Source organism: Juglans microcarpa x Juglans regia, chromosome 1D (genome assembly GCF_004785595.1).
Source record: "Juglans microcarpa x Juglans regia isolate MS1-56 chromosome 1D, Jm3101_v1.0, whole genome shotgun sequence".
In the NCBI taxonomy this organism is placed as follows: domain Eukaryota; kingdom Viridiplantae; phylum Streptophyta; class Magnoliopsida; order Fagales; family Juglandaceae; genus Juglans; species Juglans microcarpa x Juglans regia.
This window is the reverse complement of record NC_054594.1, coordinates 47,069,172-47,096,035: the sequence shown is the minus strand read 5'-3', so window position 1 is coordinate 47,096,035 and position 26,864 is coordinate 47,069,172. Positions and strand designations below refer to the sequence as shown.

Here is a 26,864-nt window from a genome sequence, read left to right as displayed (position 1 = left end):
ACAGTAGTGCGCAGCTATGACTGAAGAGATTGAGTCTCTTCACAAAAACCAAACATGGGATTTGGTTCTGTTGCCAAAGAAGGTAAAGACTGTTGGCTGCAAATGGGTTTTCAAAAGAAAACAAGGAAGATCATGTGTGCAGATTGAAGAAGTCTTTATATGGTTTGAAGCAGTCGCCAAGGCAATGGTATAAGCGGTTTGATTCCTTTATGATTGATCATGGTTATTTGAGAAGTAACTATGATAGTTGTGTTTATCATAAGGAATTATCTGATAAGTCTTTCATTTATTTGCTATTATATGTTGATGATATGCTTATTGCTGCTAGAAGCATATTTGACATAGGTTTGTTAAAGACCCAACTCAGAAATGAGTTTGAAACGAAAGACTTAGGTGCTGCAAAGAAGATTTTGGGAATGGAAATCTTCAGAGATAAGAAAGCTGGAAAGTTGTACTTGTCCCAGGGAAAGTATATTGAGAAAGTGCTTCAGAGATTTGGGATGTTTGATTCCAAACCAGTAAGTACACCACTTGCTACGCACTTTAAGCTTTCAGCTTGCCTATCTCCTCAGACAGATGAAGAGGAACAGTTCATGGCTAGTGTTCCTTATTCAAATGCAGTTGGCAGCATCATGTATGCAATGGTTTGCACCCGCCCAGACATTTCACAGGCAGTGAGCGTAGTTAGCAGGTATATGGCTAACCCAGGTAAGACTCATTGGCAGGCTGTGAAATGGATACTCAGGTATTTGAGGGGAACCCTGAACTTTGGGTTAATATTTGATAGAGATGTCGATCTCAGTCCCAAAGTTACTGGTTTTGTTGATTCAGATTATGCTGGAGACTTAGATAAAAGAAGATCATTGACAGGTTATGTTTTCACTCTGTGTGGGTCAGCTATTAGTTGGAAAGCAACACTGCAATCCACTGTTGCTTTATCAACTACCGAAGCAGAGTACATGGCAGCAGCAGAGGCTGTTAAGGAGGCCATTTGGTTGAAAGGCTTGGTCAATGACTTGGGTTTACAACAAGATAGGATCTCAGTATTCTGTGACAGTCAGAGTGCAATACATTTGACCAAAAATCAAATGTATCATGAAAGAACGAAGCACATTGATGTCAGGTACCATTTTCTCAGAGAGATTGTTATAGAGGGTGCTATACAGATTCTGAAGATTGCTACTACAGAGAATCCAGCAGATATGATGACTAAGCCAGTTGCAGTATACAAGTTCAAATTTTGTTTGGACTTGATTGGTGTTCGCATTTTGTTATTCCCGTAAGGGATTTGGTGGTGGTGGGATTGGTTTTGTGGTCGGAGGTTTTTTGGTGTTTTGGCAGAGTTCAAGCCAAGGTGGAGATTTGTTATGAGGTGGCTTGAATTCTGATTGAACAGTGCAAGTGTCGTACGTTCGCTCGAGCGGAGGTTCACTCAGCTCGAGCGAAGTCAAACAGAGAGCTTCGCTCAACATTCGCTCGACGTTCAGCTCGAGCGAATTCAGACAGAGAGCTTCGCTCGACATTCGCTCGACGTTCAGCTCGAGCGAATTCAGACAGAGAGCTTCGCTCAAGTATTGCTCGACATTCAGCTCGAGCAATATCCAAGTCAGAGAGCTTCGCTCGACCCTCGCTCGACACACAGCTCGAGCGAGTTCAGGCAGAGAGCTTCGCTCGACTCTCGCACAACTGTTTGTTTGAGCGAAGTACAGAATATCTACGTTCGCTCGACACTCGCTCGACGTTCGCTCGAGCCAATGTTCACAAAAGTGAATTCTCACTTTTTGCTATAAATATCAAACGGCGCCTCTCTCATTGTTAAGACTTCAGAATTCATTTGTTAGTTGTTTTAGTGTTTTCTTGAGAGAGAAGTCTAGAGAGAGTTTTGAGAGATAACTTCCTTGTGAAGTTTTGTTGTATTGATTTGTACTCCATCTCTGTTGATAGTGAAATCTTCGATACCGACCCCACCAGTGGACGTAGGCTCGTTTTGAGTCGAACCACTTAATTCTTGGTGTTCTTTCTGTGAGATTGTCATCTATTTCTTTCGTTTTTAGTTCCGCTACTATACTTCGTGTTAGTCCCAGCTACACTTATTCCCAACATGGGGCATGTGGCCGGCATAGGAGGCCGGTAAGTAGCAGATCAGCACATCTTGATACTATAGACGGAAAACTAAGAAAAAACCATAAAAAAAAACCAATGTACATTTTTTACGTTGGCCGAACAGGGGGAGGGAGGGTGGAGCCGAAGATCCACACCCCCACTGGGCAGAGAAGCTAGGTAGGATGGCTGGATCTTTGGTAGAGAGAGAAAGAGAAAAAAAAAAACCTCTTCTGGAAAGAGAAAACGACGTTCGGGAAAAAATATTGTTTTACCTATCATCATCAGTACTGTATAAGCAAGAGTTTAACAGTGATATGAAATAAAGCCGGTATTTTCTGGTGTTTCTCGACGGCCATGGTCATAGACGCATACTTGTTACATTGATTTCCCATTGACCCGGATACAGCGTTTGCATAGAAAACAAAAAATCTCGTGTCAATGTCTTCTCGATGATCATCGGCATTTGCCTTATTCTTGTTTGCATAATTTTTTCTATAGTCATGGATTCCTTTTCAGATTCTGGTTGTTTTCAATAAATTAATGAATCATACGATGTTATCGCTGTTTTGCCTCTTCTTTTGCATGCTTAGATTATCTCCTAAAAAACACATCAGCCTGCTTGTGAATAGTGGTTGATCAACCTTCAGACGATATCCGTAGCAGCAGCAGCTCTGCTGTCTTCAACTGAATAACATTCAGGAAGAGTGCACTCTAATTAATTAATATCTGTGGAGGTACTTCTTGAGTCTTTATGTTCTTACGGCCTTGTGGACTTTTTGAAACAGCAAGTCATACAGAAGTAGATAGAACATGTTCCTTGTTTGCTAGATTGTGTGATGGATATTTGCCTTGGTCATTGTATTTCTTCGTTGCAGTTGACAGATTTCGACCAGTCGGTTTGCCTTCCACACTCTATTATTGTTAAAGCCTCAGCCATTAATCCAAAAGTTCTAGGATCATAATAATTTGGATAAGCCTTTGAGCTAATCAGGATGATAACAATTGCTTGCAAATAATTGGCTACAAAGTTTGAGAAGCTAGGAAATGGTTTCTACTCGCAATGGGTTCTGAATGCATTATCTTTGACCAGGAACATACGATTCTGTCCGAATAAATATGTCATTTGGAGCGAATTGAGACACGTCTTCTGGCTAGTTTTACCAGATAGATCACGTTAATACGTGGGTTCTGCAATATTTGATGATAAAGTTCTAAATAACATAAGATAATGTAAAATTTAGGAATTTTTTGGAGATAAGTTGAATAAAATATTATTATAATATTATTTTATTATTTTAATATTTAAAAAAGTTAAATTATTTATTATATTTTATATAAAAATTTAAAAAAATTATAATGATGAAATAAGAGTTTATATCCAAACGGGACCTGTCGTCTCTTTAGAATGTAAAAAATTATTCGGACAGAAAATTAGGGGATGGAACGGCTCTCTCTCTCTCTCTCTCTCTTTTTGGGTTCATTTGACGATCGAAGAAGACGAGGACGACCCGCACTGGCACTATTGAAGTGGATGGTGACACGTGAAACTCTGACCACCTAGCAACAGGGAACGTTTTTGTCTTCGGAGTGTTTGGATAAGGATCGAGACCTAATCTTGAGAGGGTACTCATCTTGCACTGCCATGCCGATGTCGTTATTATCACATGATCGTTATTTATTTGTCTAAATTTGTACGTGCAGCTACTTATAACTTGCAAAAGGACCTAACAGTTTGGAGATTTAACTCTTGATCACGTCATTTGCATCAACCGCTCTAATGGGTAATGTATCCTCGCTACTCGATCCATAAAATGATAAACAATATTAACGTCACAATATCCTATTTATAGCATTTGAAAACTATGATCCGATCAGAACCCAATCTATACGCACCGAAGCCGGAGCTTCACAGCGGTGGGTCTCTCTCTCTCTCTCTCTCTCTCTCTCTCGTTAATGTATGAATATTACTGGGCAATGGTGCCCTGCACGTATGGAATACTTCTGTTTATCTTTTTTAATGATACAGAATATAAAATCTAGGTCACTCATGGCTTGTATCTCAGGGGTGAAACTGTTCCCTACATGATCTCCTTCCATGGTTATATATATATATATGGATCACGTACCTTATTGTTGGCATGCTGCCCGTCTGGGAACTTACACTTTCAGGTATGATTCCAGGATATTAATGGCTATTTGTATGGAACTGTTGGTCAATGTTTCTGCGAGCTTAACGCTAACCTGTTTGGGTCCCGAGGAATGACCAAAGCTGCCTTCCCGCGACGTCACCTCTTCCCAAATCTGTTACGATAATTCTCACATTTGGTTGGTTGTACATCTTATGTAATGCCACTTAATCAGAGAAAAAACCAGAACAGGATTGTAGGTTAAAGAAAAATAAGAACTCTTCAAGCATCCACTCATTAAAGAAGTCTAGAAATACAACGGCACACCGATCTGAAGAGTTTTTATTAGAGTAGACTGCCCTTTTCAAGGGTACCCCTTTTTGAGCAGTAGCAGCAGCAGCACTAATAATAGTAGTAGCTTATACATAGTCCAAGGTGTTTCTGCCGAGTCCTTGCATAATCTATTCGGTCCTCGATCACAGTGGTTACGTAGCTTTAATTGCCTTCACATGCCCACTGTCCCCAATATGAAATGGAAATGCTCCATCCCCTCGTGTACACAGCTGGTGTCAATATCATGTAGAAAATTCCAGAATATGGGACAAGTAAGGTTAGCAATGTGTGTCCTTGCTTTCCTTCTTGTGCACTGCCTGTCGAACAAATTGTCCTCGAATTCGTGGTCTCTGATCTGCCAGTTTCTTCCTGCTCTGGTATCGGACCTGGAGAAGATTATGTAAAGAGATATTTCTCTCGTATCTCCTCCAAAATCATAGAAATGAAGATTATACTGAAAATGCAAGAACAACGAGTAGTGCTATTTGAAGGCCTTTACACCATATACCATCCCCATAGTATGATTTGATTTATAAGATTTAAATTTTAAAATTTATCTTCCGAATCAAATTATGCCATGTATTTTTGGATGGGAAAATATGCCACTAATTGCATGTCAAGGGATGATTCAATGAATTGTTGGTGCCACGTTGTTAAAATTATACTTACCTTCTTCTCAAAGCATCTCTCTTTTCTCTTCTGACGGAATTTATTTAAAGCAGCCTCTCTTTGTGCAGAATGGTTTGTATCAATTCCACTTCTGGTTGCAAATCCTGTTACATCACTCACTCCCCCTTTTCCAGCTACCCCGTTATCACTTTCCATGTTTGTTCCTCTAGCATTTAAATCTGTGATGCTTCCATTCTGCCCATTGCTCCCGTGGTTACTTCCCGAGCCATTTCCATGCATACTTTGATAGCCAGCCTTGCCCTCAAGAGGTGCACTCAATATGTTTGAAGACCCACACTGTGGAGCTTCCACTGCAATGTTTTTAGAAGATAAATCATCTTGGCTGGCTAGCTTCTGCTGGGGCATGTTATGCACATGGTGGTGGTGGTGGTGATAATGATGATGATGGTGCTGGACTTGGACCGGCTGTTTGATGTCCCTTGTTTGTGCCGAAACCGTGCTAGCTATTGCTGCATCTGTCTTACCTTGTATTATGGGCTGAGTGGGAGAAGTATGGCCATTTTGCACTGGTTGGAAGGCAGAGGACGGACGAAGATATTTGAATGCAGAATTGGGTGTTGGCTTGTCACTGAATGCCACTTGTTTAGTATAAACATTATTAGTAGTTGAGCCCATGTCATTATTATTACTACTACTACCATTGGAACACTGATTGGGATGTGTGCTATTAGAGTTAGATCGAAATTTTTGCGGTGATTCAGTTTTTTCTGCCTCTGAGCTGTTATGAGGAGAAGAGCTACCAACATTCCCTGTTGGAGCCTGAATAGCATTTGATGCAAAATTATACCTGCTAGTAATAAAATAGATGTGACCATCAAATTTGTGGACAGCTAGCTCAGGATATAGATGTAATCTGAATTTAAAATATCATTATACCTTGAGAAGGCTGAAAGGTCTGAATGTCTCAAAACATTTCGGTCATGGGCACTTGTCCCTGTGTCTCCAAAATCTCTCAGCCTCTTTAAACTGAGTTCAAGGGAAGGTATTTCCTTATTGTCAAAGATAGTCTTATCTTTCAAGTTGGATACCTTGGAGATACCATTTGGGATGTCAAAGACAACAGGTTCTATCTGAGGATCGGTATCGTTAGATATCAGACCCACTAGATCATCAGCTTGGTTCCTTGTTTCGCCATTTGGTTTCTCACTGTTGAGCTCCACTCGTCCTTTCTGCAGCTTCTCATTATCTTTCTTTGAGTTCATTTCAGAGATCTTTTCTTCACTAGTGCCAGCTAAGTTGGTCAATCCCTTTGCACTTGGGTTTTCAAGCTGCAAATTTGGAATTCTAGATATTCCTATCTCCAAGTCTTTGCCCATGGAAACATTGCCTAAATATTCAAAACAGAAAAGAAAAGCAGCAGATAGTAGATAAGAGTAAAGATATATCAGAGTGAGGTGTCAAATGGATCATACCAAGCTCATGATCCTGCCCTTCATGCTCCCTTGTTGCCGTCACCGGCACCCAGTTGTTGCCAAAGGCTTCAGTCCTTGAAGGGATAACCTGGGCACAAGTGCTATCAGGAGGATCATCTAACTCTTCCCATGGTGACATAGGTTGGGGAGTGTCAACCTCTGCTGCCCTTTTTGTCCAAGATGTCTGCATATATGCATACAAAATTTCAAGTAGGCTTTAGTTTGGATTATGGGGCCTAAAATCAGAAAGATTAAGAACATAATATTTAGCCACCACAAATACATATATTTTTTGTTGATACTCAATAGTATCTCATCCAATCATGCCTGGCTAAATGAATCCCTTTTAGTAATTCTGCTGAGTCTAGGGTTTTCCTCACCTCAAAATTCAAATCATAACTTATTTTATGTTCTATTATACAGTCTCAGTCCATGTTCCAGTCTGACATCTCACCGTCCTGGCAGTGCCCTTAATTTGAAGCATATTACTCCTTACTACTGCACACATTGGCATTATCCATCTTTCCTGTATTACATCCAACCTGTGCAATCTCTTTAATTGACACATTCAATTATCCATCTCTGTTTAAATACATACACATGCGTCGATCATAAAAAGGGACACCTATTTATGGTCATTCAACTCTAAACATTATAATCTTTTTACATTGTCCAATGCATTATATCTCATATAGGGGTGTCCAAAAAAAAATCTGCGCTGCACTAGGGAAAGTATGATTTGCTTCTCTTATATTTCTCAATTTGCATCTGCACATAAATAAGATATTATCCCGTTATTTGTCACATTATAGTCAGCAAAACTATAATAATAATTAGACTTAGATAGTAAAGTAGACCAAAAATGAGATTTTTTTCACAGTAAACTGTTAAGATAACTATCAGTCATAACAATTTAAACAATTAGAAAGTAGGGAAAGTATATCATGCACAAAAACATATTAATCCCAACATATTAAACCAAAAATATTAAATAAAAAAGACAGCCTGAATGTGAAGTATTTGAAATTAACACAATGGGGTTTGCTAAGATTTTTTTTTTTCAAACCTTGAAATTAACAATCTTCCTTAAAAAAAAACATTTTAGAGAACCATCGATTCCAAAAACACTCGAGCCATAGAGACTGAGGAACATTTTATCTGACTATATATGGAGTTCACAAAGCATATAACATTAATATGAACCAAATGTAAATTGATTAAGAGCACTAGCATTGGACTCATCAAATGAGTCCAATCTTCAAAATTTGATGATTTTGGCTTTAAAATTCTGGCATTGGATTCACCATATGCTCAAATGTCAAGCTTTTAGCTACAGTACATTCATCTTCATCTTCAAATTTGAAGACTCGCTATTCACACTCTATAACCATTATTTTATTTATTTAAATTATTGTTTCCTAATTTTGAGCCACAATATATTTAAGTTAGGAAATAATAATTTAAATATCAAATTAAATTATTAATTAAAATATAGTTAGTGTAATTGTAAAATATGAAAAAAATAAATTAAAAATATTATTATTAACAAAATAATATTATATTATTATTTTGATGAATCTAATAGCTAATCCAATGTAGGCTTATGGATAGAGATTTTTTGATTTATGAAAAACATGTATTTTTCATCAAATTTTGAATATGAAAATGATGAATCCAATGCTAATGCTCTAAGACACTATGAGTAATCCTTAATTTAGACCAAATGGGAAATTAAGCACATAGAGGAAACACTCGCTACAACCATGTTGGAAGTTTGGGATGATTTGTGTTTGTCTGTCAACATCATGAATGCTTTAAAATTTTGATAATTATGCTGGAAACAGTAAAGGCACTGCACATTCTCCAGCGTGGCCTAAACCCGTTTGGATATTAAAAATATCTCATAATATCTATAAATAGTAGTAAAATAGTTTGTGAATAGTAGTGAATAGTAATGAAATAGTTTGAAAATATCTGAGAACAGTTGTGTTCCAAACAGGCCGATCCTTAAGCAATGAAAGACAACATTTCTGGGTTTTTGGTTGCAGGACAACTTGCCCATTGTCCATGGCACCAAGAGAGGCAATGGCCCCAAGCTACCAAACAGTTAGTACTGAACTTACTATGTGCTTATGGGGCTTCTCTGAGATGGATTAAGGGTCTTGCCTTAGTAGCTGTAGAAAGGGCTCACCAAGCTGGACATGCATCCTCATTATGCAGGGGGACACCTATCCTGATCCCTTGAAAAGGACCAAGATAGAAGGTGGAGGCTTCACACAAACCATTGTTATGCCTCTACCTTGTCTTTCTCACAAATCACATCTCTCTCACGAATTCAAAGTATGCTGCCATGACACCGTTTGTACAGGTGTCCTTTCAAAGAATAATTATTGATACTCGCATAAATTTCCTTCCTCCTCTTAATTGAAAAAATACGTGCATAACATTTCATACACTTTTATGGATGGTTGGTATTAAGTTTTGCATTATTGGTGCTTATAATGAAGTCTATGATTCATAATTATCAGTCCAAGCTTGTGTACTGCGTACATGCATCCTTATGTAGGGGGATGCCTTCTGTCCTGATCCTTTGAAATGGACCAAGATAGAAGGTGGAGGCTTTGCACAAACTATTGTTATGCCTCTACCTTGTCTTTATCACAAGTTACATCTCTCTCCTTTAGTCAAGGTATGCTTCCACAACACCGTTTGTATGGGTGCCTCCTCTTTTTACTCCTCAACATGAGGCATATACTTCATAGAAGCTTTTATGGAAGGCTGGTATAAGTTTTTTATGTAAATGTCTGGTATTTTCAATTGTTGATGCCAAGATTGAAAAGGTAAGCAATTGTTGCTACATCCAACATTACGTAAAAACAAAAGAAATGGTCACAAGGCTAGAACTTCATCGTGGGATAAGGCGATAGGAGCCATAAAGAGAAAACAATTGTGATCATTAACGCAAGAAAATTAGTTCAAGGAAATATTGAAGTATAGTAAAGGCGGAGGTTGAAACTTAAAAGACACAGTTTGAAGATCATTCACAAAGATTTCATAACCTACTAACTGAAAAAAAGAGTTTAATACCTGAGTGCCACTTCCAGTATCACTTCCACCCCTAACATTCAAATCAATGCTTCCAATATCATCTTCATCATTGCTTCCAGTGTTGTTGTCTGACTCTTCACCACTTTTCAACTTTGTTGATTTTTGTGTGTGTATACCACTTTCACTTCCACTATCACTAGACTGATGAAAGAATAGAAAAATATCTCCTAGGTCAAATTTCGTCAAATTGCACGACTCCAGCAAAATAAGCGGATTCTTTATAGTTGGTATAGTTCTAATTGGCGTTCAGGGTCAATAAATGCGTAAATAAGAACCGGCATGAAGTTTAAAGTGAATAATCGGTCCAAAATATAGTTTCTTGGAGAATATGGGATAACTATAGCAACTCACGCTGTGGCATTTTCTCCAAACATGCTGCCAAAGATTCTTAAGCTCATTCTTTCGAATAGGCTTTGCTAAAAAGTCGACTGCACCCTTTGACAAACACTTAAAGACTATGTTCATAGAATCATAAGATGACATCACTGCACATAAAACTCACCAGGTGTAGCAGTTAAAAGTATCAATTGGTTAAATATAAGAGGATAATATCATATTACTTTTACATGGGAGAAATGGTGATAGCAATATACTCACTAATCACAGGAATATTCTTGCAAGTTTTGTGGCTCATTATCTTGCATAGAAGGCCAATGCCCGATAAACAAGGCAAAACTACCTCAGTCAAAACAAGATCAATATGAGTAGTAAGATCTTCTAAGATTTTCCAAGCTTGTAGACCATTTTCTACTGCTGTAACTGCCAAGAGTGATTAACAGTTAGGTTTGCTTGAGAAGAGATGCCAAAAATGACAAACTGTCGTGCTCCCATTGAATATGAAATTAAAATATGATTAATGACAACATTCAGATACCAATCACTCACCAAGCATATGGCATTTAAAATAGATAGAATGTTACACAAACGATTTCAGTCTCCAAAACGACAGTAAAGAAGAAGAAATTGTCTTTCGAATGCCAACTTCAAGATATATGGAAGTTTTCAGCAACAAGTTTGATATTATATGGAAGTTTCAAATTCAACATCAAAAGTTTTCCAGGAATTGAGAGAATTTACCTTCGTAGCCACAATTTCGAAGTAATGCACTGACAACCTGCCGAGTTGAATCATCATTTTCCACCAGTAGAACCTGGAGAGACCTACGAGGTAGAAACCTCTCCCAGCGAACCACAGGCCCTTGAGGCTGTTGCTGCGAGCTCTGAAAGACATCTGGGGCATGCGCTTTGTCTTGGACTGCTTCTGATTGCCCAACGTCAACGTCTTCTGCATCCTTATTAATCTGATACTCATCTTCTTCCGAGAGCCCTTGGCCCTCACCGGTAACCCCAACCCTCATTTCCTTGCGCTCATCTTGCATTTGGTGATTTAGTTCTGCCAATTCTTTGGTTACCGGGCCATTATTATTCATCTGCATTACTCCGATCAACCAGATTCAAAAAGGCCAATAATGAGAAAGGTGATGGATTGAGTCGGCACAAAAACCTCCTTTAAAACCGAAGATAGAGTGCACATCCTGTTGTCTTAAAGATACAAGCCTCTACAAAAAAAAGGAAAAAAAAAAAAAAAAAAAGAACAACCATTTTAACGCAAATCATTACACTGCTTTTAACATTTATCTGAAAATAACATGAAACCCTCAAACCCAAACTGATCTATGTAACAGCGAAAAAAAAGTAAAATAAAATAAAATAAAAAAAAAAAAAAAAAAAAAAAGCAAACAACTAGCTAAACTGATGAAAAACTGTTTTAGAGAAAATTATTAGCTGCTCCTGGAGTACCAGAAGGCACGAGGGAAAACTGTTTCTGTCTCAATACCAGAGCAGTGTAATCTGATTTATGTATATAGGCACGTATTACAAATGTATGTTACAACTGGCGACAGATAAGTTTGAGCCATACATGAGTACAGAGAACTATCGTATACAAAATTCAAAGGAACAAAACAGGACGAAGTGGAGATAAAGAACATAGGGACTTCGACTAAATCATGGTCACGCTGCAAATAAAAACTACAAATCTTCATGCTGCTGTTGGTCATCCTGTTTGGCGCTGTCTGAGTGCTCTGTGGATATGTGAAACAAATGCTTCCTTAATCGCTTAAGAGATTGCTGGACAAGTGAAATAAATCAAAAATAACATGTGCTTTGATTGGTCAGAAGCATTAACCAAACAGATGCTAATGGGGAACTCGATCTTCAAATACAAGGAACAGAGAACAATTCAAGACCAAACATAAGTTAGGTTTGTAACCTGTTTGTCAGCAACCAAACATACTTTTGCCAGAATCCAAATTCTCAAATCTTATAAAGGGTTATATTACTTCCAGAAAGAATCAGAGAAATTATATAAAACTATGTCAGCTTAATAAATAAAAACAGATTTTACAGAAAGTATTATGCATTTCCAGGAAAATTCAAGGAAATATTAACGACGATAAAACAGTGATACGCATCATAATATCGGTTGGACCGGGATCTAATCACCAACGATCGAAAATTTAAGCTCAGAACCCAAAAAACTCAAATCTAGGAACGTCGACGATTCAAACGACAAAAATACCTTCTAATTCAAATTGGAGGCGGGTTCAAAGGCCAACGATCAAGAATTCGAAACTTCAATCAGAGCAAATTCAAATACCAAAATCTACCTAAAGCAGCTTAGGGTTTATAGAAGTAAAGAAAAACAATTGTCAAATAAACAGCTTGACTCGCTAGGGAGATATACGCGAAGCTCAAAGTTTTGGGGGAAAATATAGATAATGCGAGAGAGGGTGGGTCCCGAGCCGCCTGACACGTATGATGCCACGTCGGATGGGAGAGTGATGAGGTGGACTAAGCTGAGCTCAGAAATGGGTTTGTGAACTGTGAAGGATCTGAGGCGATCCACCAGATCGTGTAGGAACACCTGGCGCATTATGCGCAGAGTTAAAGATGCTTCCTTTAGATTGCGCTGTTGACGGTATCGTTTACGTTTGACGCCAGGTACACCCCAATCTTGCTCTTTGGAAATTAACGGCGCAGTGGCCCAAAGTAACGCTGGTTATCTTCAGTGACGAAAATGTTCCTATGGATGCTTACTGGATTTCTTTCTGTCAAATATGCTAGAAAAAAAAAATATTAGTTATAACTTTTTAATTATAATTATTTTATATTTTTTAATTTGAAATTAAATGATTGAAATAATAATTTCATGTTCAAAAACTTTACTTTCACCAGGGACAGGTACCCCCGCATACTCGGGATTCCACGTCTGTATTAGTTAAACAGTACGTTCACATCCTTTTAGTTAAACGGTGCGTTCTCACCTTTTAATTTACTTCTGAAATTTAACTCCATCCCCACGAAGATAAATCAATCTTCACCTCGGCACTTCGCCTAGCAGATAAAACACCAATTGAACCTCACAGAACACTCTGCACGGAAGACTGCTACGAATCTCAATCTTCACCTCGCACGGAACAACTGGAAGTGGTTGGACTTGGAGGATGTTTTTGTGTTGTAGAATGTTTCACATCTGGAAGTGGTTGGACCTGGGTGCAGAGTGGTTGGACCTGTGTGCATAAACTAATGAATCAAAGTGGCAGCAATCGCAAGATCAAGAACTTTAAATCATATTCTGGACCTTTAAAGACTAAGAGTAAAAATAAAAAAACTTAAATTCATTCCAATGGGCTAAAGATATAAAAAAATAGAAGGAAAAAAATGCATAAAACAGAACAAATAATGATCATACACACAATGGCACTCCCTTTCAGAAATCAACTACCGGCGTAGATGGAGGTTCAACGGCACAATAGTTACCTATGCCTTAGGTAATGGGAACAATTCTGGATTCTCATAAACATTGTTTTATTGCAGCAATTGAACTAAAATGCATGAGCTATTTGAGCATTTGGCCAAGGAATGAAGACGATGAAGATAAGTTCTGAGATGCAAAATATCATGGATGAGTTTGGTGCTATGGGTTTTTGAAAAAATGAATTTTTCTTCTTTTCTTCTTTTTTTAAACAATAATATAAAGGTGCGTGGCATTAGCCACGTTAGACAATTCAGAAACGGCGGATACCTGTAGCATAATTATTTTATATTTTACCTATGATCTTAATAATGATTAATAGACTTATAAATATATTTTTTTATACATCAGATATTTTCAATTAATATTATTTAATTCTGACAGTGATCGTAATGATGCGGATCTTGACCTATATAATTAATAGATATTCCATATTACAACTAAATATAATATTGGCAACTATAAATAGAGAAGGTATGAAAACAAATTCTTATGATATTATAATATGATTTTTTAACCCTGTTTTAAAACTTTTATAATATACTGATTGAAAATAGATAACATATTAAATACTTGAATAAAACTGGGGTAAAGTAAGAAATTAGATCCTCTAGTCCAATATCATATTTAGTAACTAATATTAAAAAAAAACTTAAACAAAATGAAAAATATTAAGTTATATTTTGATCGTTCCAGTACTATGAATGGTTGCACGTTATGTTTGGATAGTGAGTTGGAATGAGATGAGATTGATTGAGATAAAATTAAAAGTTGAATAAAATATTATTAGAATATTTTTTTTTAATATTTTTTTTTTAGATTTAAACGCGTTAAATTGTTTATTGTATTTTATGTGAAAATTTATGAAAATTATAATGATGAGATGATATAAGATGGGTTGAGAGTGTTTCTCAATCCAAACTGAGCCTAGTGTTTCTGTGTAGAGTATGACTTGTGAAATCAAGGAACCTCCTTTTACGAGCTCGTTTGGATAGTAAGATGAGATAAAATAGATTTAGACAAATTGAATAAAATATTATTAGAATATTATTTTTTAATATTATTAATGTTTTAGAATTTAAAAAAGTTGAATTGTTCATTATATTTTGTATAAGAATTTGAAAAAATTATAATGATTAGATAAGATGGATTGAGAGTATTTATGTATCTAAACGGTATCTTTAAATTCTTTTTTTAAATAAATAGTATATTATTTCATTTCAAGTACTAATATAGATAAATAATAATAATAATAATAATAATAAGTAATGCAATTCAATCTCGATAATTAGATATTATAGAGTGGTTGATATTATAATTCTTTGATAATTAGATGGCATGATATTTTATAAGTGGCAATATAAAGAAAATAATCTTATTTTGAAGTATAAACCGTATTGTCCATATCCATTGCATCTCGGTTAATTTAAAGCCACAAGTTTGCAGATAATTTGAGGGCCCAGTTTCTCCAGGTTCACCTTAGCCGATTCCCACAAAAAGGATGTAGTCCCGGGAATAGAATGCCACCTGCGAGGCTGCAACACACCAGTGTTTTGCGGTCAACTTTTTCCCATTAACCTTTGCACCTCATGCCTTCTCTGTGGCCTTGCTTCGAAGTTTTCTTTCATCTACTCTTTTATCTTTTCAGATACACATCCGGTGGTAAAAAGTGAGATTCCTTTGCTCTTTTTCTTTGGTACACATCCGGTGGCAAAAAGTGCGATTCCTCTGCTCTTTTTCTTTGGTACACATCCGGTGGCAAAAAGTGCGATTCCTTTGCTCTTTTTCTTTGGTACATGGAATCAACCAAGCTTCGTCCACTTTTTTTATTTTTTCTTTCCTATTTTGTGGCTCATTGTGGATTTTCCTCCTTTGAGGTAGGAAAAAGTTTGAGTAGAAGAGCCATGGCTGTAAGTCTAAAGAATTTGGATTAGAAACACTCAACTTTTCTCATTTTATCGTAATAATTTTCACAAATTTTTACATAAAATATAATAAATAATTAATTTTTTTCAAATATTAAAATAATAATATTAAAAATAATATTCTAACAATATTTTATTCAACTTTTATATCAACTCATCTCATCTTAACTCACTATCCAAACTTAACCAAATTTTATGATATGGCTATTCACAGAATCAAATGCTTTCAGAGTCGAAAAGAATGGTGGGTTTTCATTTAGAAAAGGAAAAATCTTTACATCAGTCTACTGTTGGCTGCAGCCGCAATACACATGACGTGTCAAACCGGACTGGGTTCAATGAACCAGTTTCTTGCCCCAGCCCCAGTCCCCGAAGCCCTCAGTCAGTCTCGAATTCGAAAATGTGCTTCGACGAAAACCCCAAACTGCTTCTGGGTTTCAACCCTCAATCCCCTCACGCTTCTAATCCAACTTCTTCACTATAAATCTCTCAACTTTCCACACAAAACCTTGAACCTTCTTCTTCTTCTCTGTGAATCACAAAAAATCTCTTGACGATTTCGAAAACTCCAAATTCTCTAAGTCTTCTGCTTATCAATCACGGAATACATTTTCGAGAAGACCTTCTTCTTCTTTTTCTTCTTCTCTGTAACTCTCTCAGTCCCATCACGTGTATTGTGATTTCCCCCTCAAAATCTAAAGCTCTCTCAAACCCGTGCTTCATCTCCCCCCTCCCTTCATCCTCATCGCTCATCCCCGTGATTTCCCCATCGGCTCATCCTCTGATCCTTTGTTCCAGATCTGCGACGAGAGGATTCCACACCATGATGAAGTAAAGAGCCCACCAAATCTGCAGCTAGAAACATGTAATGTATCGACAAATCCATTAATGTTCTTCAAATTTTACCTCCTTTTTCCGTGTGATTCTATGTTTGCACTGTACATGTGTTTGGCTCTGGGGTTCTAGGGTTTAATGTTCTTCAAATCTGGGTGAAATCTTACATTGAGGAGGTATGTTGACGAATTTTTGGGTCTGTATTTTTATTCCAAAAAATCACAATCATTTTATAAATTTCGCTTGGTACACACGTCACGTGCCCTTTCTTTGATTCTTCATTTGATTTCTGTGACTGTATGTATTACTGAAAAAAGTCAATGTATTATTTTTTGCTGTACATGTTGGCTTTGATGCAGCTGTCAGTTTGAGATCTTTAAATATGCATCCTATAATTTTCATGAAATGGATATAGATGATTTTTTTTGTGTGCATTTCTATAATGGTACACTGATTAATAAATCTTGGAAGTTGAAATATCTAAAAAAAAATTTGATCTTTTGACTGGAATCAAATGAGTCTCCTGCATTACCTTGAGATGACTCTGCTATTATATTTATTGTAATTTCTAGAAGACAATTCTTAGTATAAGTGTTTATTTCATTTGTTTTGGGGTGGCTTATAAAAAAAAAAATCTTCCAAAATATGTGGGTTTCCACGGAGGTGGAAGAACATAGTTGCAAATATAGGATGTAGGTTATGGTGCTACTTGCTTCCCATTACTTCTGTCTTACAAATATAGAATCTAACACATGTCATTTTAATTAGCCCAAAGTAGGGTACTTATGTCGCTTTTATTGTTACTTTGTTGCTAAGTTATGCTGTCCATGCATTTTAAAGTTACAGCTAACATTCAATTGTTTAAGTTCTCAATGGATTTCATAATGTGCAGGCCTTTAACAAGTACAATGAAGGAAGTTTAGTGGAATTGGTGGATCCTTTGATGGAGGAAGTCATTGATTCAGAGGTACTTATGAAAATGTTTTCTTCCACTGTGCGGCACCGATTTGGGCCGATTGCCCAGATGTGAAATTAGTGGGAGAACAATTGTGGGCAATAAGGGCAGACTATCTTAAGAGTGCAAGGAGAGTTCATTGACTGCAATTTGGGAGTTTTCATTTGTAAATCAATTGAACAAATCAATTTGGGAGTTGCAGATTTTTCCTTTGAACAAATCTTACTTCTTTTGTTCTTTGCTTTATTCTTAATTCTTGAACGCATATGAAGATGTTTATTGTTTTTCAACTTCTCATCTCAAAGCAGTGCCTCATTATGACAAGCATAAAAAGGAAATGCAACTAGAACATTTGCTTCTTGAACTTTGCTATGTTGTCATGTAGAATCAAGAATGTATAAGAGTTTTGCTTCCCTTGAACTTTGCAATGATGTCATATAAGAATTGAGCATGGTGTCATGGAGACACTTTCCATGAAAAAGTAGCTGGTGGAGAACGAGAATATGGGTTCAAGGGAAGCAAAATTTTACCCCTTAACCAGCCTTGAATGTTTTACTTGAATTATGAAAGGGACTAAGAGAGAATTATTGATGTGCCACCAGTAACCTTGACCATCCAGAATCAAAATTGAAAATAAAATATTGCACTTTATTCTATCAACCTGGTCATCATCCAGGTAATGCTCTAACCTCTAAAAGATAAAAACTTCCCAAAAGTGGGCATTCATAATTTATTTTCCCATAACATTGGAGAATTATCACAACTAATGGTTCATGAAGCATACATTTCGTTCATTGAATCATCTAATGTATAAAATTTGATGATATAAGAAAACATTATTTGTCCTCGTCTGGCCCTCTCTAGCTTTAATTTTGTAAAGATTTTGTAAATAAAGAAATCAAAGCCGGTCCTCTAATAATTCTGTAATCTTTAGCAATACTGAAAAGATTTAGAAAGACAATCTTAAGAGGATAATCCCCACACCAAATGTCGCGCCAAACATGCCCACCAGAGGGGATCTCTGCAATTGAGAAACAAGACATTTAGATGCAGATAGTAAGTGAAATGCTACAGTGGAAATAATGATAATTAAGAAGTGTTTCCTCTGTTATGACCCTTGTAGCAATAATATCTCTAGTGGTGTAGTCCCTACAATGCATTGTATCAGCCAAAACTGGCAGTAGCATTAAATTTAAATGGAAAATACCAGATGAATAAATTATTAGCACCAAAAATGAATGAAACTAGATTGTTAAGGCAGTGATTTCCTTTGCCTTAGATCAGAACCAAGGAGATGCTTCTAGAAGGGCCAGCTCAAATGCAAATCAGAAATGCATGAATACTACACCTCAACATTTCTGTTATAAGGAATCTATCTTATTCTGTTATAAAGAATCTATCTAGAGTTTTTTTTAAGTCCAGAACTTCTCAACCCACGAAATGAAAATAAATATATATACCTAAAGACATGAAGGAAAACGACACCTCAAAAAACTTGCAAAAATTGAACTCATGAATACCAAAACATCTATTTGGACGTTTTTCTTATGAAGGTTCATTTATATATATATATATATATAATCTTGCGAAACTAATATGTCTTCCAGTAAATGATTGATAAAAGAAGTATTCCACTGCATAAAAATTAAATGTTATGATTAGTAGGCTTAAGTTGTTCTCATGTTTGTAAAACTGTCTCTTCATTCAATTTTACATACATGTTGAAAATGTCAAATTTACATGTTTGAAATAATAAACCCACTATTTTTTGTGAAGTTTGATCCAATTACACACCAATGCTCGCTTTTTTATTCTACATTAGAGCCTTTAAGTACAAATGTGTACACCCAATTCATCAGAAAACCACGTTGTACCTATGGAAAACAAAGTTTGGTCTTTAATATCTAATTGAAGTATTGGAATTGATGCCAAGGTTTAACACCAATACAAAAGAACCTGAACAGAAAAAGTTAAAAATTTTATAAAGGACATATTCTCAACAGAAAGACTGGAGGTTTTGATTTCTCTTATATGGGAATCCTACAATAGTAGTTATTAATATGGCATGGGTCATGAATCTATGTTAAACAATGTGTCATAGTTAACATATTATGTCTTGTTTTGCAGTAGCAATATCATTCAGAAGATGATATAGAGGAAAGAAGTTTAATAAGAGTAAAGACTGATGTTAAAGTAAGTTTTCTTGTGAAGGAAAAAACTCAATGAAGGGAAAGGTAAATCCAAACAGCAAGTCATTCAGATTGTAAATACTATATCAGAATACAAGCTTACTCCTTAAGTTATGTATCAGATTTCAGTTTCATCCATGAAGCAATGATTATTCACTTTAGTTCTTACCTAATTCTTACCCTCACACTTTTTTCTTTGCACATCCTTCTAATACAGTTATGACACGTTAAGCTATATACAAATCTCGGGAAAAATATATATAGAGAGACAAGTAGTACACATGCTAGGTGTCATAAAGCTTAAATCCACGTCACCAAATATTTAATTATCTTTATATACATGTTGCTTTACTATGTATCCATTTACCATCTTGTCGTTTTTCTTCGTCCTTTCTTTTTCATTGCATATGTAGAACCGAGGAGACGCTTCTAGAAGGACAAGCTCAAATGCAAATCAGAAATACAAGAATACTACACATAGAAAACTCTAGATAGATTATTTATAACAAAATTAGATAGATTCCTTATAACAGAAATGTTGAGGTGTAATGTAAGGTGTCCTAAGTCCTGAATTCTATGGGATTTCTCTCTGCTATGAAGCTGGTCTTATATATATCTTAAAGCCTTTATGCAATATAATAGAAATAGCAGAGTTAAAAACCATTGTTATGACCCTTGTATAACTTCACTCAACCCCGTACAACATTCTCTCCCCCGAATTCAAGCCCATAAAACTCATCTCTAAAAATTTTCATTATCCTCCTCAACTTAGGGACACAAAAACAAGAACCTACACAGCCCAATTCATCTTTCCCCCTCTACAACAAACAAGCCAAGTTCTATATTATACTTGTAAGACAAATCTCACTCAAATAAAATCAACAACCTCCTCTTAAAACCCCTCTCTATCTTTGGGAATCAAGACCCTGTCCTTTTCATGGAGATCTTCCAGGAGACAAGTGAGCCTTGGATTCAGAAGAAATTGAAATCTTTGGCGCAGTTGAAAGAGAGCTAGTGGGGTTGGTATTTGAGGTCTCTATACATATGGTTTGGAGCAAAAGGGATTGCTTGTCTGGAGCTCCAGTGGTTGCACCATAACAACAACCGGACTCGCACAAACGAGAGTACACAAGCAATAGACAAATAAATCGATTTCAAGAGAAATCGGGAACTGCAAAGTTACCTACTTCTCTGGGTAGAGGGGCTCCCAAACAAAGATCTGAAATGAAGCACCTGTAGTCTGTAAAGAGAGATGAAGAAACGCGATGCGAGTTGCTTGGCGAGGGAGGAGGGGGGTCTTCGTGGGATTCTCTCTAGTTTGCTCCGTTCAATAATCTCCTGGGGAGTAGCGGCGCTGTGCAGATGGAGGAACGTCGCTCGGTGTCACTGGACAGAGAGGCAGCTTCGCCGGTGGCGGTGGGCAGAGGAACGATGCAATGCTAGCGAGGGATGAACTTTTTCGCGCGGGGGAAATTCGAATGAATTGGGGTAGAAGAAAACAGTATATGAAAATTGATTTTTAGGTATTCTTTAAAAAAAAAAAAAAACCAAACAGTGCAGCCACGTAGGGTGTGCAAAGTGTGCACCCCTACAGTGGGCTGACCCGTAGTATTACTCTTCAGAAAATAATAGGATTACTACTCTCTTACTATTCATTTACTACTCATTCTATATTTATTTTTTTATTAATTTTTTATTTTACTTAATGGTTAAGAAAGTGTCTATTAATAAAATTATATATTTTTTTTAATTTTTTCTTAATAGTTAAGGATGTTAAAAAAAATACTTAAAAGAAAATGATAAAAAAAATAAAAAACTTGAAATGAAACTATGAGTTGTAAATAGGCAGTAATAGGATAGTAACTCTATCACTATCCTTTTCATTCTAACGGGGGTACAAGTATCCCAAGAATCCAAGATAACTTCCGGATAGAATAATTTGGATATGAGAATTAAACTAGCACATTACATTATTCGATATCCCAAAACTTTAATGTAATTAAGATATTATATATTTTATAAAGAAAAGTACCATATTCCACTTCTATCATGTTTCGATGTAACGCCATCCATAATCCTTGTAACAACTCTTATTTCCTAAAACAGATTCGAGGATTTATGTACAATGTTAAATCAGCTTAGTAGGGTAAAAAGTAGGATTTAATGCCGTATACAATAGCTATTTTACAAAGAAAATTCTAGCCATAAGTCTCATGCTCTGCCCACTACTTAAAAATATGCGATTTTACTTTTTTACCCTCATACTGCATATTTCATATTTCACATTAAAAAACAAAAGATCACATACTATTCTGATCACTTGTACAAGACTGTTGATGCAGATAGAGAATAAAAGAAATGAGCTACACCCTTTTCTAGTTACACATTTGCGTTGTATCTATACAAAGAAATAATATCATGAGAAGAAGCCTGTTCTCCCTCTGAATCCGATCTGCATTTACACAAAAGAAACAATATAATGCCGCTTCATTACTCCATCAATCTATGCCCGTAGGGGTGAGAAATATCCTTAACCCGCAGATTCAACCCAAAATCTCCAATAGGCTCCAACCCAAAACTACCAATCTATATTTTTTATTTGATCAGGCAGTGGTTGGTAACAAAAACCCCCTTCCGATAGGGATCGATATGGCTGTCGAAGACAAGGTGTCAGAAACCAAGATCCTCCAACCCAACTGATCCCTACGGCCAAATCTGATGGCAGGTGCAAGATCTCACACTCTCACTCCCATAGCAATGCTCCAGGTCCGACGAATCTAATAGACCGAATAACTTTTTTTCCCTTAAATCCCGATTCCCGAGTTTAGTGACCTCTAAACTGAAATTTTAGAAGCATAAACATTTAGCAAATTAGCAACTTTGTATTTCCATTAACACTTATTGCCTAGAAGATTATCACCGTTGGCTAAACATATATCTCAACCAAATAACACTGCCAAAAACAACGCAATTCCTCCTTGCCCATCACACAACATTTTACAATTGCACGTATCTCCAAAACCTGAATAGGAAGTTTCCTTGAAGATGTATAAGCATGTTTCCAGTTCTTGCTGGACATCCCCATTTTGAAATTGATATCCACGTACATATCTTCAACATGCAAATAATGATCCAACTTACCTTCTGGTGGGTATACACAATATCAATATAACTCACGCTGCTGCAGACTGTTTGTCATCATGTTCAAGATTCAGAGCATGAAGCAGCTTTGGCCAGGATTCTGGGATTCCTCCTGGTAGATCAAACTCCAACAACTTCCCATTGCTGCGGTAGAACTCTTCCACAGGTTGAGTCTGTAAGAATATGCACACAAATTTATACATATTGATAAGAAATCACATTATTATCTTTAGTAGTTTATCATTTTGCATTCGCATAAGAGGCTCCATAAATTATGTTGGTAGACAAGAGTGGGAAAGATGAAAATGGACAGTGCCAAAACAATGCCCAAACAAATTATAATGAAACCAGACAATTTTGAGGTTTAAGGGAGAAGTGGAGAAATGGTATCAAGCCTGTTCTATTGCAGCTAGGCATACAAAACATTAATCCTCAACAGGGAAAAGTGTTATGCACACGATATGTGTACTGACTTTCTTCTTACAGAATCTTGAAATAAAAATATTATAAATAAGAATTTTGTCAAAGTGTAATTAAAATTCTGAAAAAAAAAAAAAAGACTATGGAGCAATACCATTTCCTTATATATACGAAGCCGTTCCTTAACAACTTCTTCAGTGTCATCAGATCGAGTGAAAAGTTTTGCCGCACAATGTGGAGGGGGGAGAAGTGGAGCCATATACAATCCGGGGCTTCCATTCTCACCCTTAATATCGATACATGCAATATTGTAGTTTCCTCCGCACTCACTACATATTCTTCTTCCAAGGCACTTTGCAAGCAATGCATCTTCCCGAAGCTTCAGGTTGATCACCAAGTCAATATTTGTTACCCCCTCTAGAATTTCCTGGACAACAGCCAAAACATAATGTAAACTGAAGGGTAAAAGTCAGAGCACTGGACACAGAGAACATTAAGTGCATGTTTGGGATTGCGTTGGGAAATATAGCTTATAGCTTAAGGGCTTATAGCATAAGGACTTAAGTAATAAGTTCTACTATTAAAAAGTTATTTACTGATCATATGTTTAAAACACTTTCAAACACATTACATTTTTTGGAAACATATTAAAAAAGTGCTTTCTAAGTTATAAATAACGATTATTTGAATTTTTAAAGAGTATGACCATATCCTTGAAAGTTTGAAAGTTGTAATTATCTTAAAATTGTATAGGCATTTTAGTCCATCGACAGTCTTTTTAAAATTCGAATTACGTTCCGCATTATCCGGAAAAACACGTTTGAGGAAAAACATCAAAATGTAACACCCAAACAAACTAATTATTCTATTAAAGAGCTTTTAAGGATATTTAAGCACTTTTTAAGACTCCTACCGCAACCCCAAACAGGCCTTAAAAATGATATGAATAAGCTGGGAAAGAAAGGACACAGAGAATTCCAATTTAATCTTCTGCTTTTTTTTTTTTTTTTATCAGTGATTCAGTATCCATTTTAATCTTTAAAATCTCCTTATCATTGTTAAAATTTCATCTTAGGAACCAGCATAGTACCATGAAAAGGTACACGTTTTTATAACACACACACACACACAATTAGTTAAGGTTACATCAAAGTCTTTTTTTTTTTTACAAGCAGTTAAGGTTACATCAAAATTCTTAAACAAGAAGCAATAAGTGCAAAAGGTACTTAAAGAACATATATAAAATATACACAAATCCTGTTTTTTTTTTAAATAAGTAATTAATTTTAGTCAAGGAACATATATAAAATATAAAACCCAACCAGCAAAAGGCCACTTATTTTCACCAGTGTCAGTAGTAGTGTCATTGCAGACCAGATCTCCTTTTCACCTTATTTTACATCGTTATTAATGTTACTTTCATACATTATCAAACAAGATATCATATGTTGCTAGATTGTTGTTTCAAAAGCTCACCGCCTGTGTTATGGTTCGAGGGAAACCATCAAGAATGAAGCCAGTTTTGCCCTTAGCTTCACCAGCTTCAAGATGCTTGGACAACAGATTTATTACAATTTCATCTGAAACCAGTTTTCCTTGGTTAACAATCTCTGCAAGCTGCAAAATAAATAAAATGAATATAATCAAAATAAACATATATAAATTTAAACATCAAGTTTAATTTTTTGGTTCTTCTAGACCGGGCCTAAGATAGGTCGATCAAAAGTTATTGCTCACCCAAAAAGTTAAGACACATTTTAAGCAGCACAAACTCAGAAAATTTTGAGTTTATGCCTAGAAGGCACGTTTGCAACTGCAAAATCCAAACTGTAGCCAGGAGACAAATTAAGCCAGCCCGAAACCTCGCACATAGTCAGTTTTTGTAACACCCCAATGGAAGCCCAAACCACATGGCCTATACTCCAAAAGGACTAGTCAATGATACAATTGGAGCCCCATTGAAACCTTATAAAGAGTAAGAACTTTTCATTCCCAAACAATGTGAGATCTCATACACCACCTACCCTTATCCATATCATATGGGGTATCACAACCTACCCCCTTAGATTCCCGACGTTCTCGTCGGGCCTGTCCATTGTAGGTGGCATTGCTCAAGTCCCACATTTCTAGTTGAGATAGTCTCTGATACCATTTGTAACGCTCCAATGGAAGGCCCAAATCACATGGCCTATACTCCAAAAGGACTAGTCAATTATACAATTGGAACTCCATTGGAACCTTATAAAGGGTAAGAACTTCTCCTTCCCAAGCAATGTAGGATCCCATACACCACCTACCCTTATTCATATCATATGGGTAATTACAGTTTTTTCTTCTTAGGACAAATATGTGGCCAGATGTCTGTTCACAAGGCACAAAGCATTTGGCTCATGAACACCTTTCAGAGGCTGTACAATAAACTGTCCCTTTAGTGAGCTCTCGGCAAACTAGAAACCCCAATATGGTTTTATCTATTATAAAGTTCTCCAGTCAGGGAAATAGAAGTGTAGGACTGATGGTTACTGACATATTATACCCACAATAACTTTCAAAGAAGTTTCCTTTAGTTTCTATTTGAGGCTGAATACCATATGCTCATTTAGCTGACTTAAGCTGTATTTAATTGTTTCTGCAAAAGCGTGAGCGTATTCAGACTTCGCCCCTTTTCTTTACGCTTAGACTTCACCACTTTTCTCCTGACAGAAAATTTTCTAAACAGATTGAACGATTAATAAGCCGACGAGAATTTTTATTTTTTTGATGACGGGAACCATCCACGGTAGAGCCCTTAGGACTCACCATGGAACCTAACCCCCCCAGAAACTAGCACAGCAACCCACCGCCATATCCTCCCACTTAAATCGCAGTTGGAGACGAGAATTCAAAGCCCACCATACGAATAATCAGAAACGCAGTTCTATAACTTAAAATCTAGAAAGAAAATCCAGAGTAAAAACAAAGGGAAAAACATTAGAAAAAAATGCGATTGAAATTGAGATTGAGAATGAAACCCAAGCGTACCCGGGAAGCGAGGGGACCAGAGGAAGAGAGCTCTTCACGGACGAGATCACCGGTGGCGATGTGAGGGACACCAACCAGATTGGAGAGTCGAGACGCGTAGGTGCCTTTTCCGACGCCAGGGCAGCCGAGGAAAACCCACTGGACGTTTCTGTCCCTGGGTTCGTGACGCAGAGGGAGGGGCTTCTGGGCGAGTAGGGACGGCGATTTGAGGTCATTTCCGGAATTCGACATAGAGGACGAAGAGAACGCCCGGACTGTGGAGGTCATGGAGAAGATCTGCGTTGAGCCTCTCGCCCTTGGCAACCGGTAAAATACCGCCATGGGAAGAGAGAGAGAGAGAGAGAGAGAGAGAGAGGTTCAGCCGGAAAGCGTGGAAGCAAGGTAGGTTTTAAACGTTTGAAATAATAAATTTTAAGAATAATTCTACTCATCGGAGGATACGTGGGGACGTGGGGGTGGGAGTCCCTTTCTTCCTCACACGTGCTTCCACCGAACCGTTAGATTAGAATATACTTGGGGCAGATTCGTAGGATTGGATAATTTCAGGGGAGATTGTACGAGTTCAGCAAACACATTGATTGAACAGTTTAATCCCCACCCTTTACATATCTACCTATAGTAATGATAATTATCACCGACAAAGCCAAATGACTTTTTTTTCTTTTTTGTTTTTTTTTTTACATTTTTTTATTCACTTCAATATTTTAAAAAAATCACAACATTATTAAAAAAATACTTCTTTAATCGTCAAATAAATAATAATAATAAAAAACATCGGTCGAATCCATCGA

The 26,864-nt window shown here is 36.6% G+C and overlaps 2 protein-coding genes and 2 long non-coding RNA genes across 10 annotated transcripts in view; 2 read left to right on the top strand and 2 right to left on the bottom strand.

Moving 5' to 3' along the window:
- Positions 1-12,526, bottom strand: part of LOC121267574 (two-component response regulator-like PRR37) — a 34,264-nt gene extending 21,738 nt beyond the window's left edge. The window contains exons 1-9 of one of the 6 annotated variants that reach the window (XR_005941045.1): positions 12,353-12,526; positions 10,850-11,330; positions 10,370-10,531; positions 10,124-10,257; positions 9,752-9,913; positions 6,665-6,848; positions 6,129-6,558; positions 5,232-6,039; positions 4,633-5,016 (exon numbers count right to left, since the gene is read on the bottom strand). Coding sequence is in view for 5 of the 6 variants with exons in the window: in XM_041171495.1 (XP_041027429.1) it covers positions 4,735-5,016; positions 5,232-6,039; positions 6,129-6,558; positions 6,665-6,848; positions 9,752-9,913; positions 10,124-10,257; positions 10,370-10,531; positions 10,850-11,207 (2,520 nt within the window). In the remaining variant the exon portion in view is untranslated. Of the gene's footprint in view, positions 1-4,490; positions 5,017-5,231; positions 6,040-6,128; positions 6,559-6,664; positions 6,849-9,751; positions 9,914-10,123; positions 10,532-10,849; positions 11,331-12,352 lie in introns of those variants that run through there. The other 5 variants (XM_041171495.1, XM_041171509.1, XM_041171518.1 and 2 more) reach the window with 5 other exon arrangements.
- On the top strand, positions 3,557-4,818 carry LOC121267622. 2 transcript variants are annotated; one of them, XR_005941053.1, is made up of 3 exons: positions 3,557-3,726; positions 3,805-4,017; positions 4,167-4,818. It is a non-coding gene; the product is annotated as an uncharacterized LOC121267622 (long non-coding RNA). The 2 variants fall into 2 exon arrangements; XR_005941051.1 differs by having other exon boundaries at positions 3,558-3,884; positions 3,954-4,017.
- A 3,251-nt stretch (positions 12,527-15,777) lies between the features above and the next one.
- On the top strand, positions 15,778-17,663 carry LOC121237006. The gene is made up of 2 exons (XR_005934860.1): positions 15,778-16,523; positions 17,240-17,663. It is a non-coding gene; the product is annotated as an uncharacterized LOC121237006 (long non-coding RNA).
- A 4,690-nt stretch (positions 17,664-22,353) lies between these two features.
- On the bottom strand, positions 22,354-26,486 carry LOC121235661 (probable adenylate kinase 6, chloroplastic). The gene is made up of 4 exons (XM_041132019.1): positions 26,074-26,486; positions 24,529-24,669; positions 23,207-23,479; positions 22,354-22,805 (listed from the first exon to the last, which is right to left on the bottom strand). Exons 1-4 carry the CDS (start codon positions 26,392-26,394, stop codon positions 22,665-22,667), a joined length of 876 nt encoding a protein of 291 aa, XP_040987953.1. The 5' UTR covers positions 26,395-26,486; the 3' UTR covers positions 22,354-22,664.
- Positions 26,487-26,864: the final 378 nt, after the last annotated feature.

Bases quoted from the DNA above. Each gene is read 5' to 3' on its own strand.
- LOC121235661 (XM_041132019.1), bottom strand. From the start codon at position 26,394: ATGGCGGTATTTTACCGGTTGCCAAGGGCGAGAGGCTCAACGCAGATC. The intron at 23,480-24,528 runs GTGAGCTTTTGA...GCTGTTGTCCAG, and splicing joins CTCGAACCATAACACAGGCG to GAAATTCTAGAGGGGGTAAC. The intron at 22,806-23,206 runs GTATTGCTCCAT...ATATTCTTACAG, and splicing joins TTCGTATATATAAGGAAATG to ACTCAACCTGTGGAAGAGTT.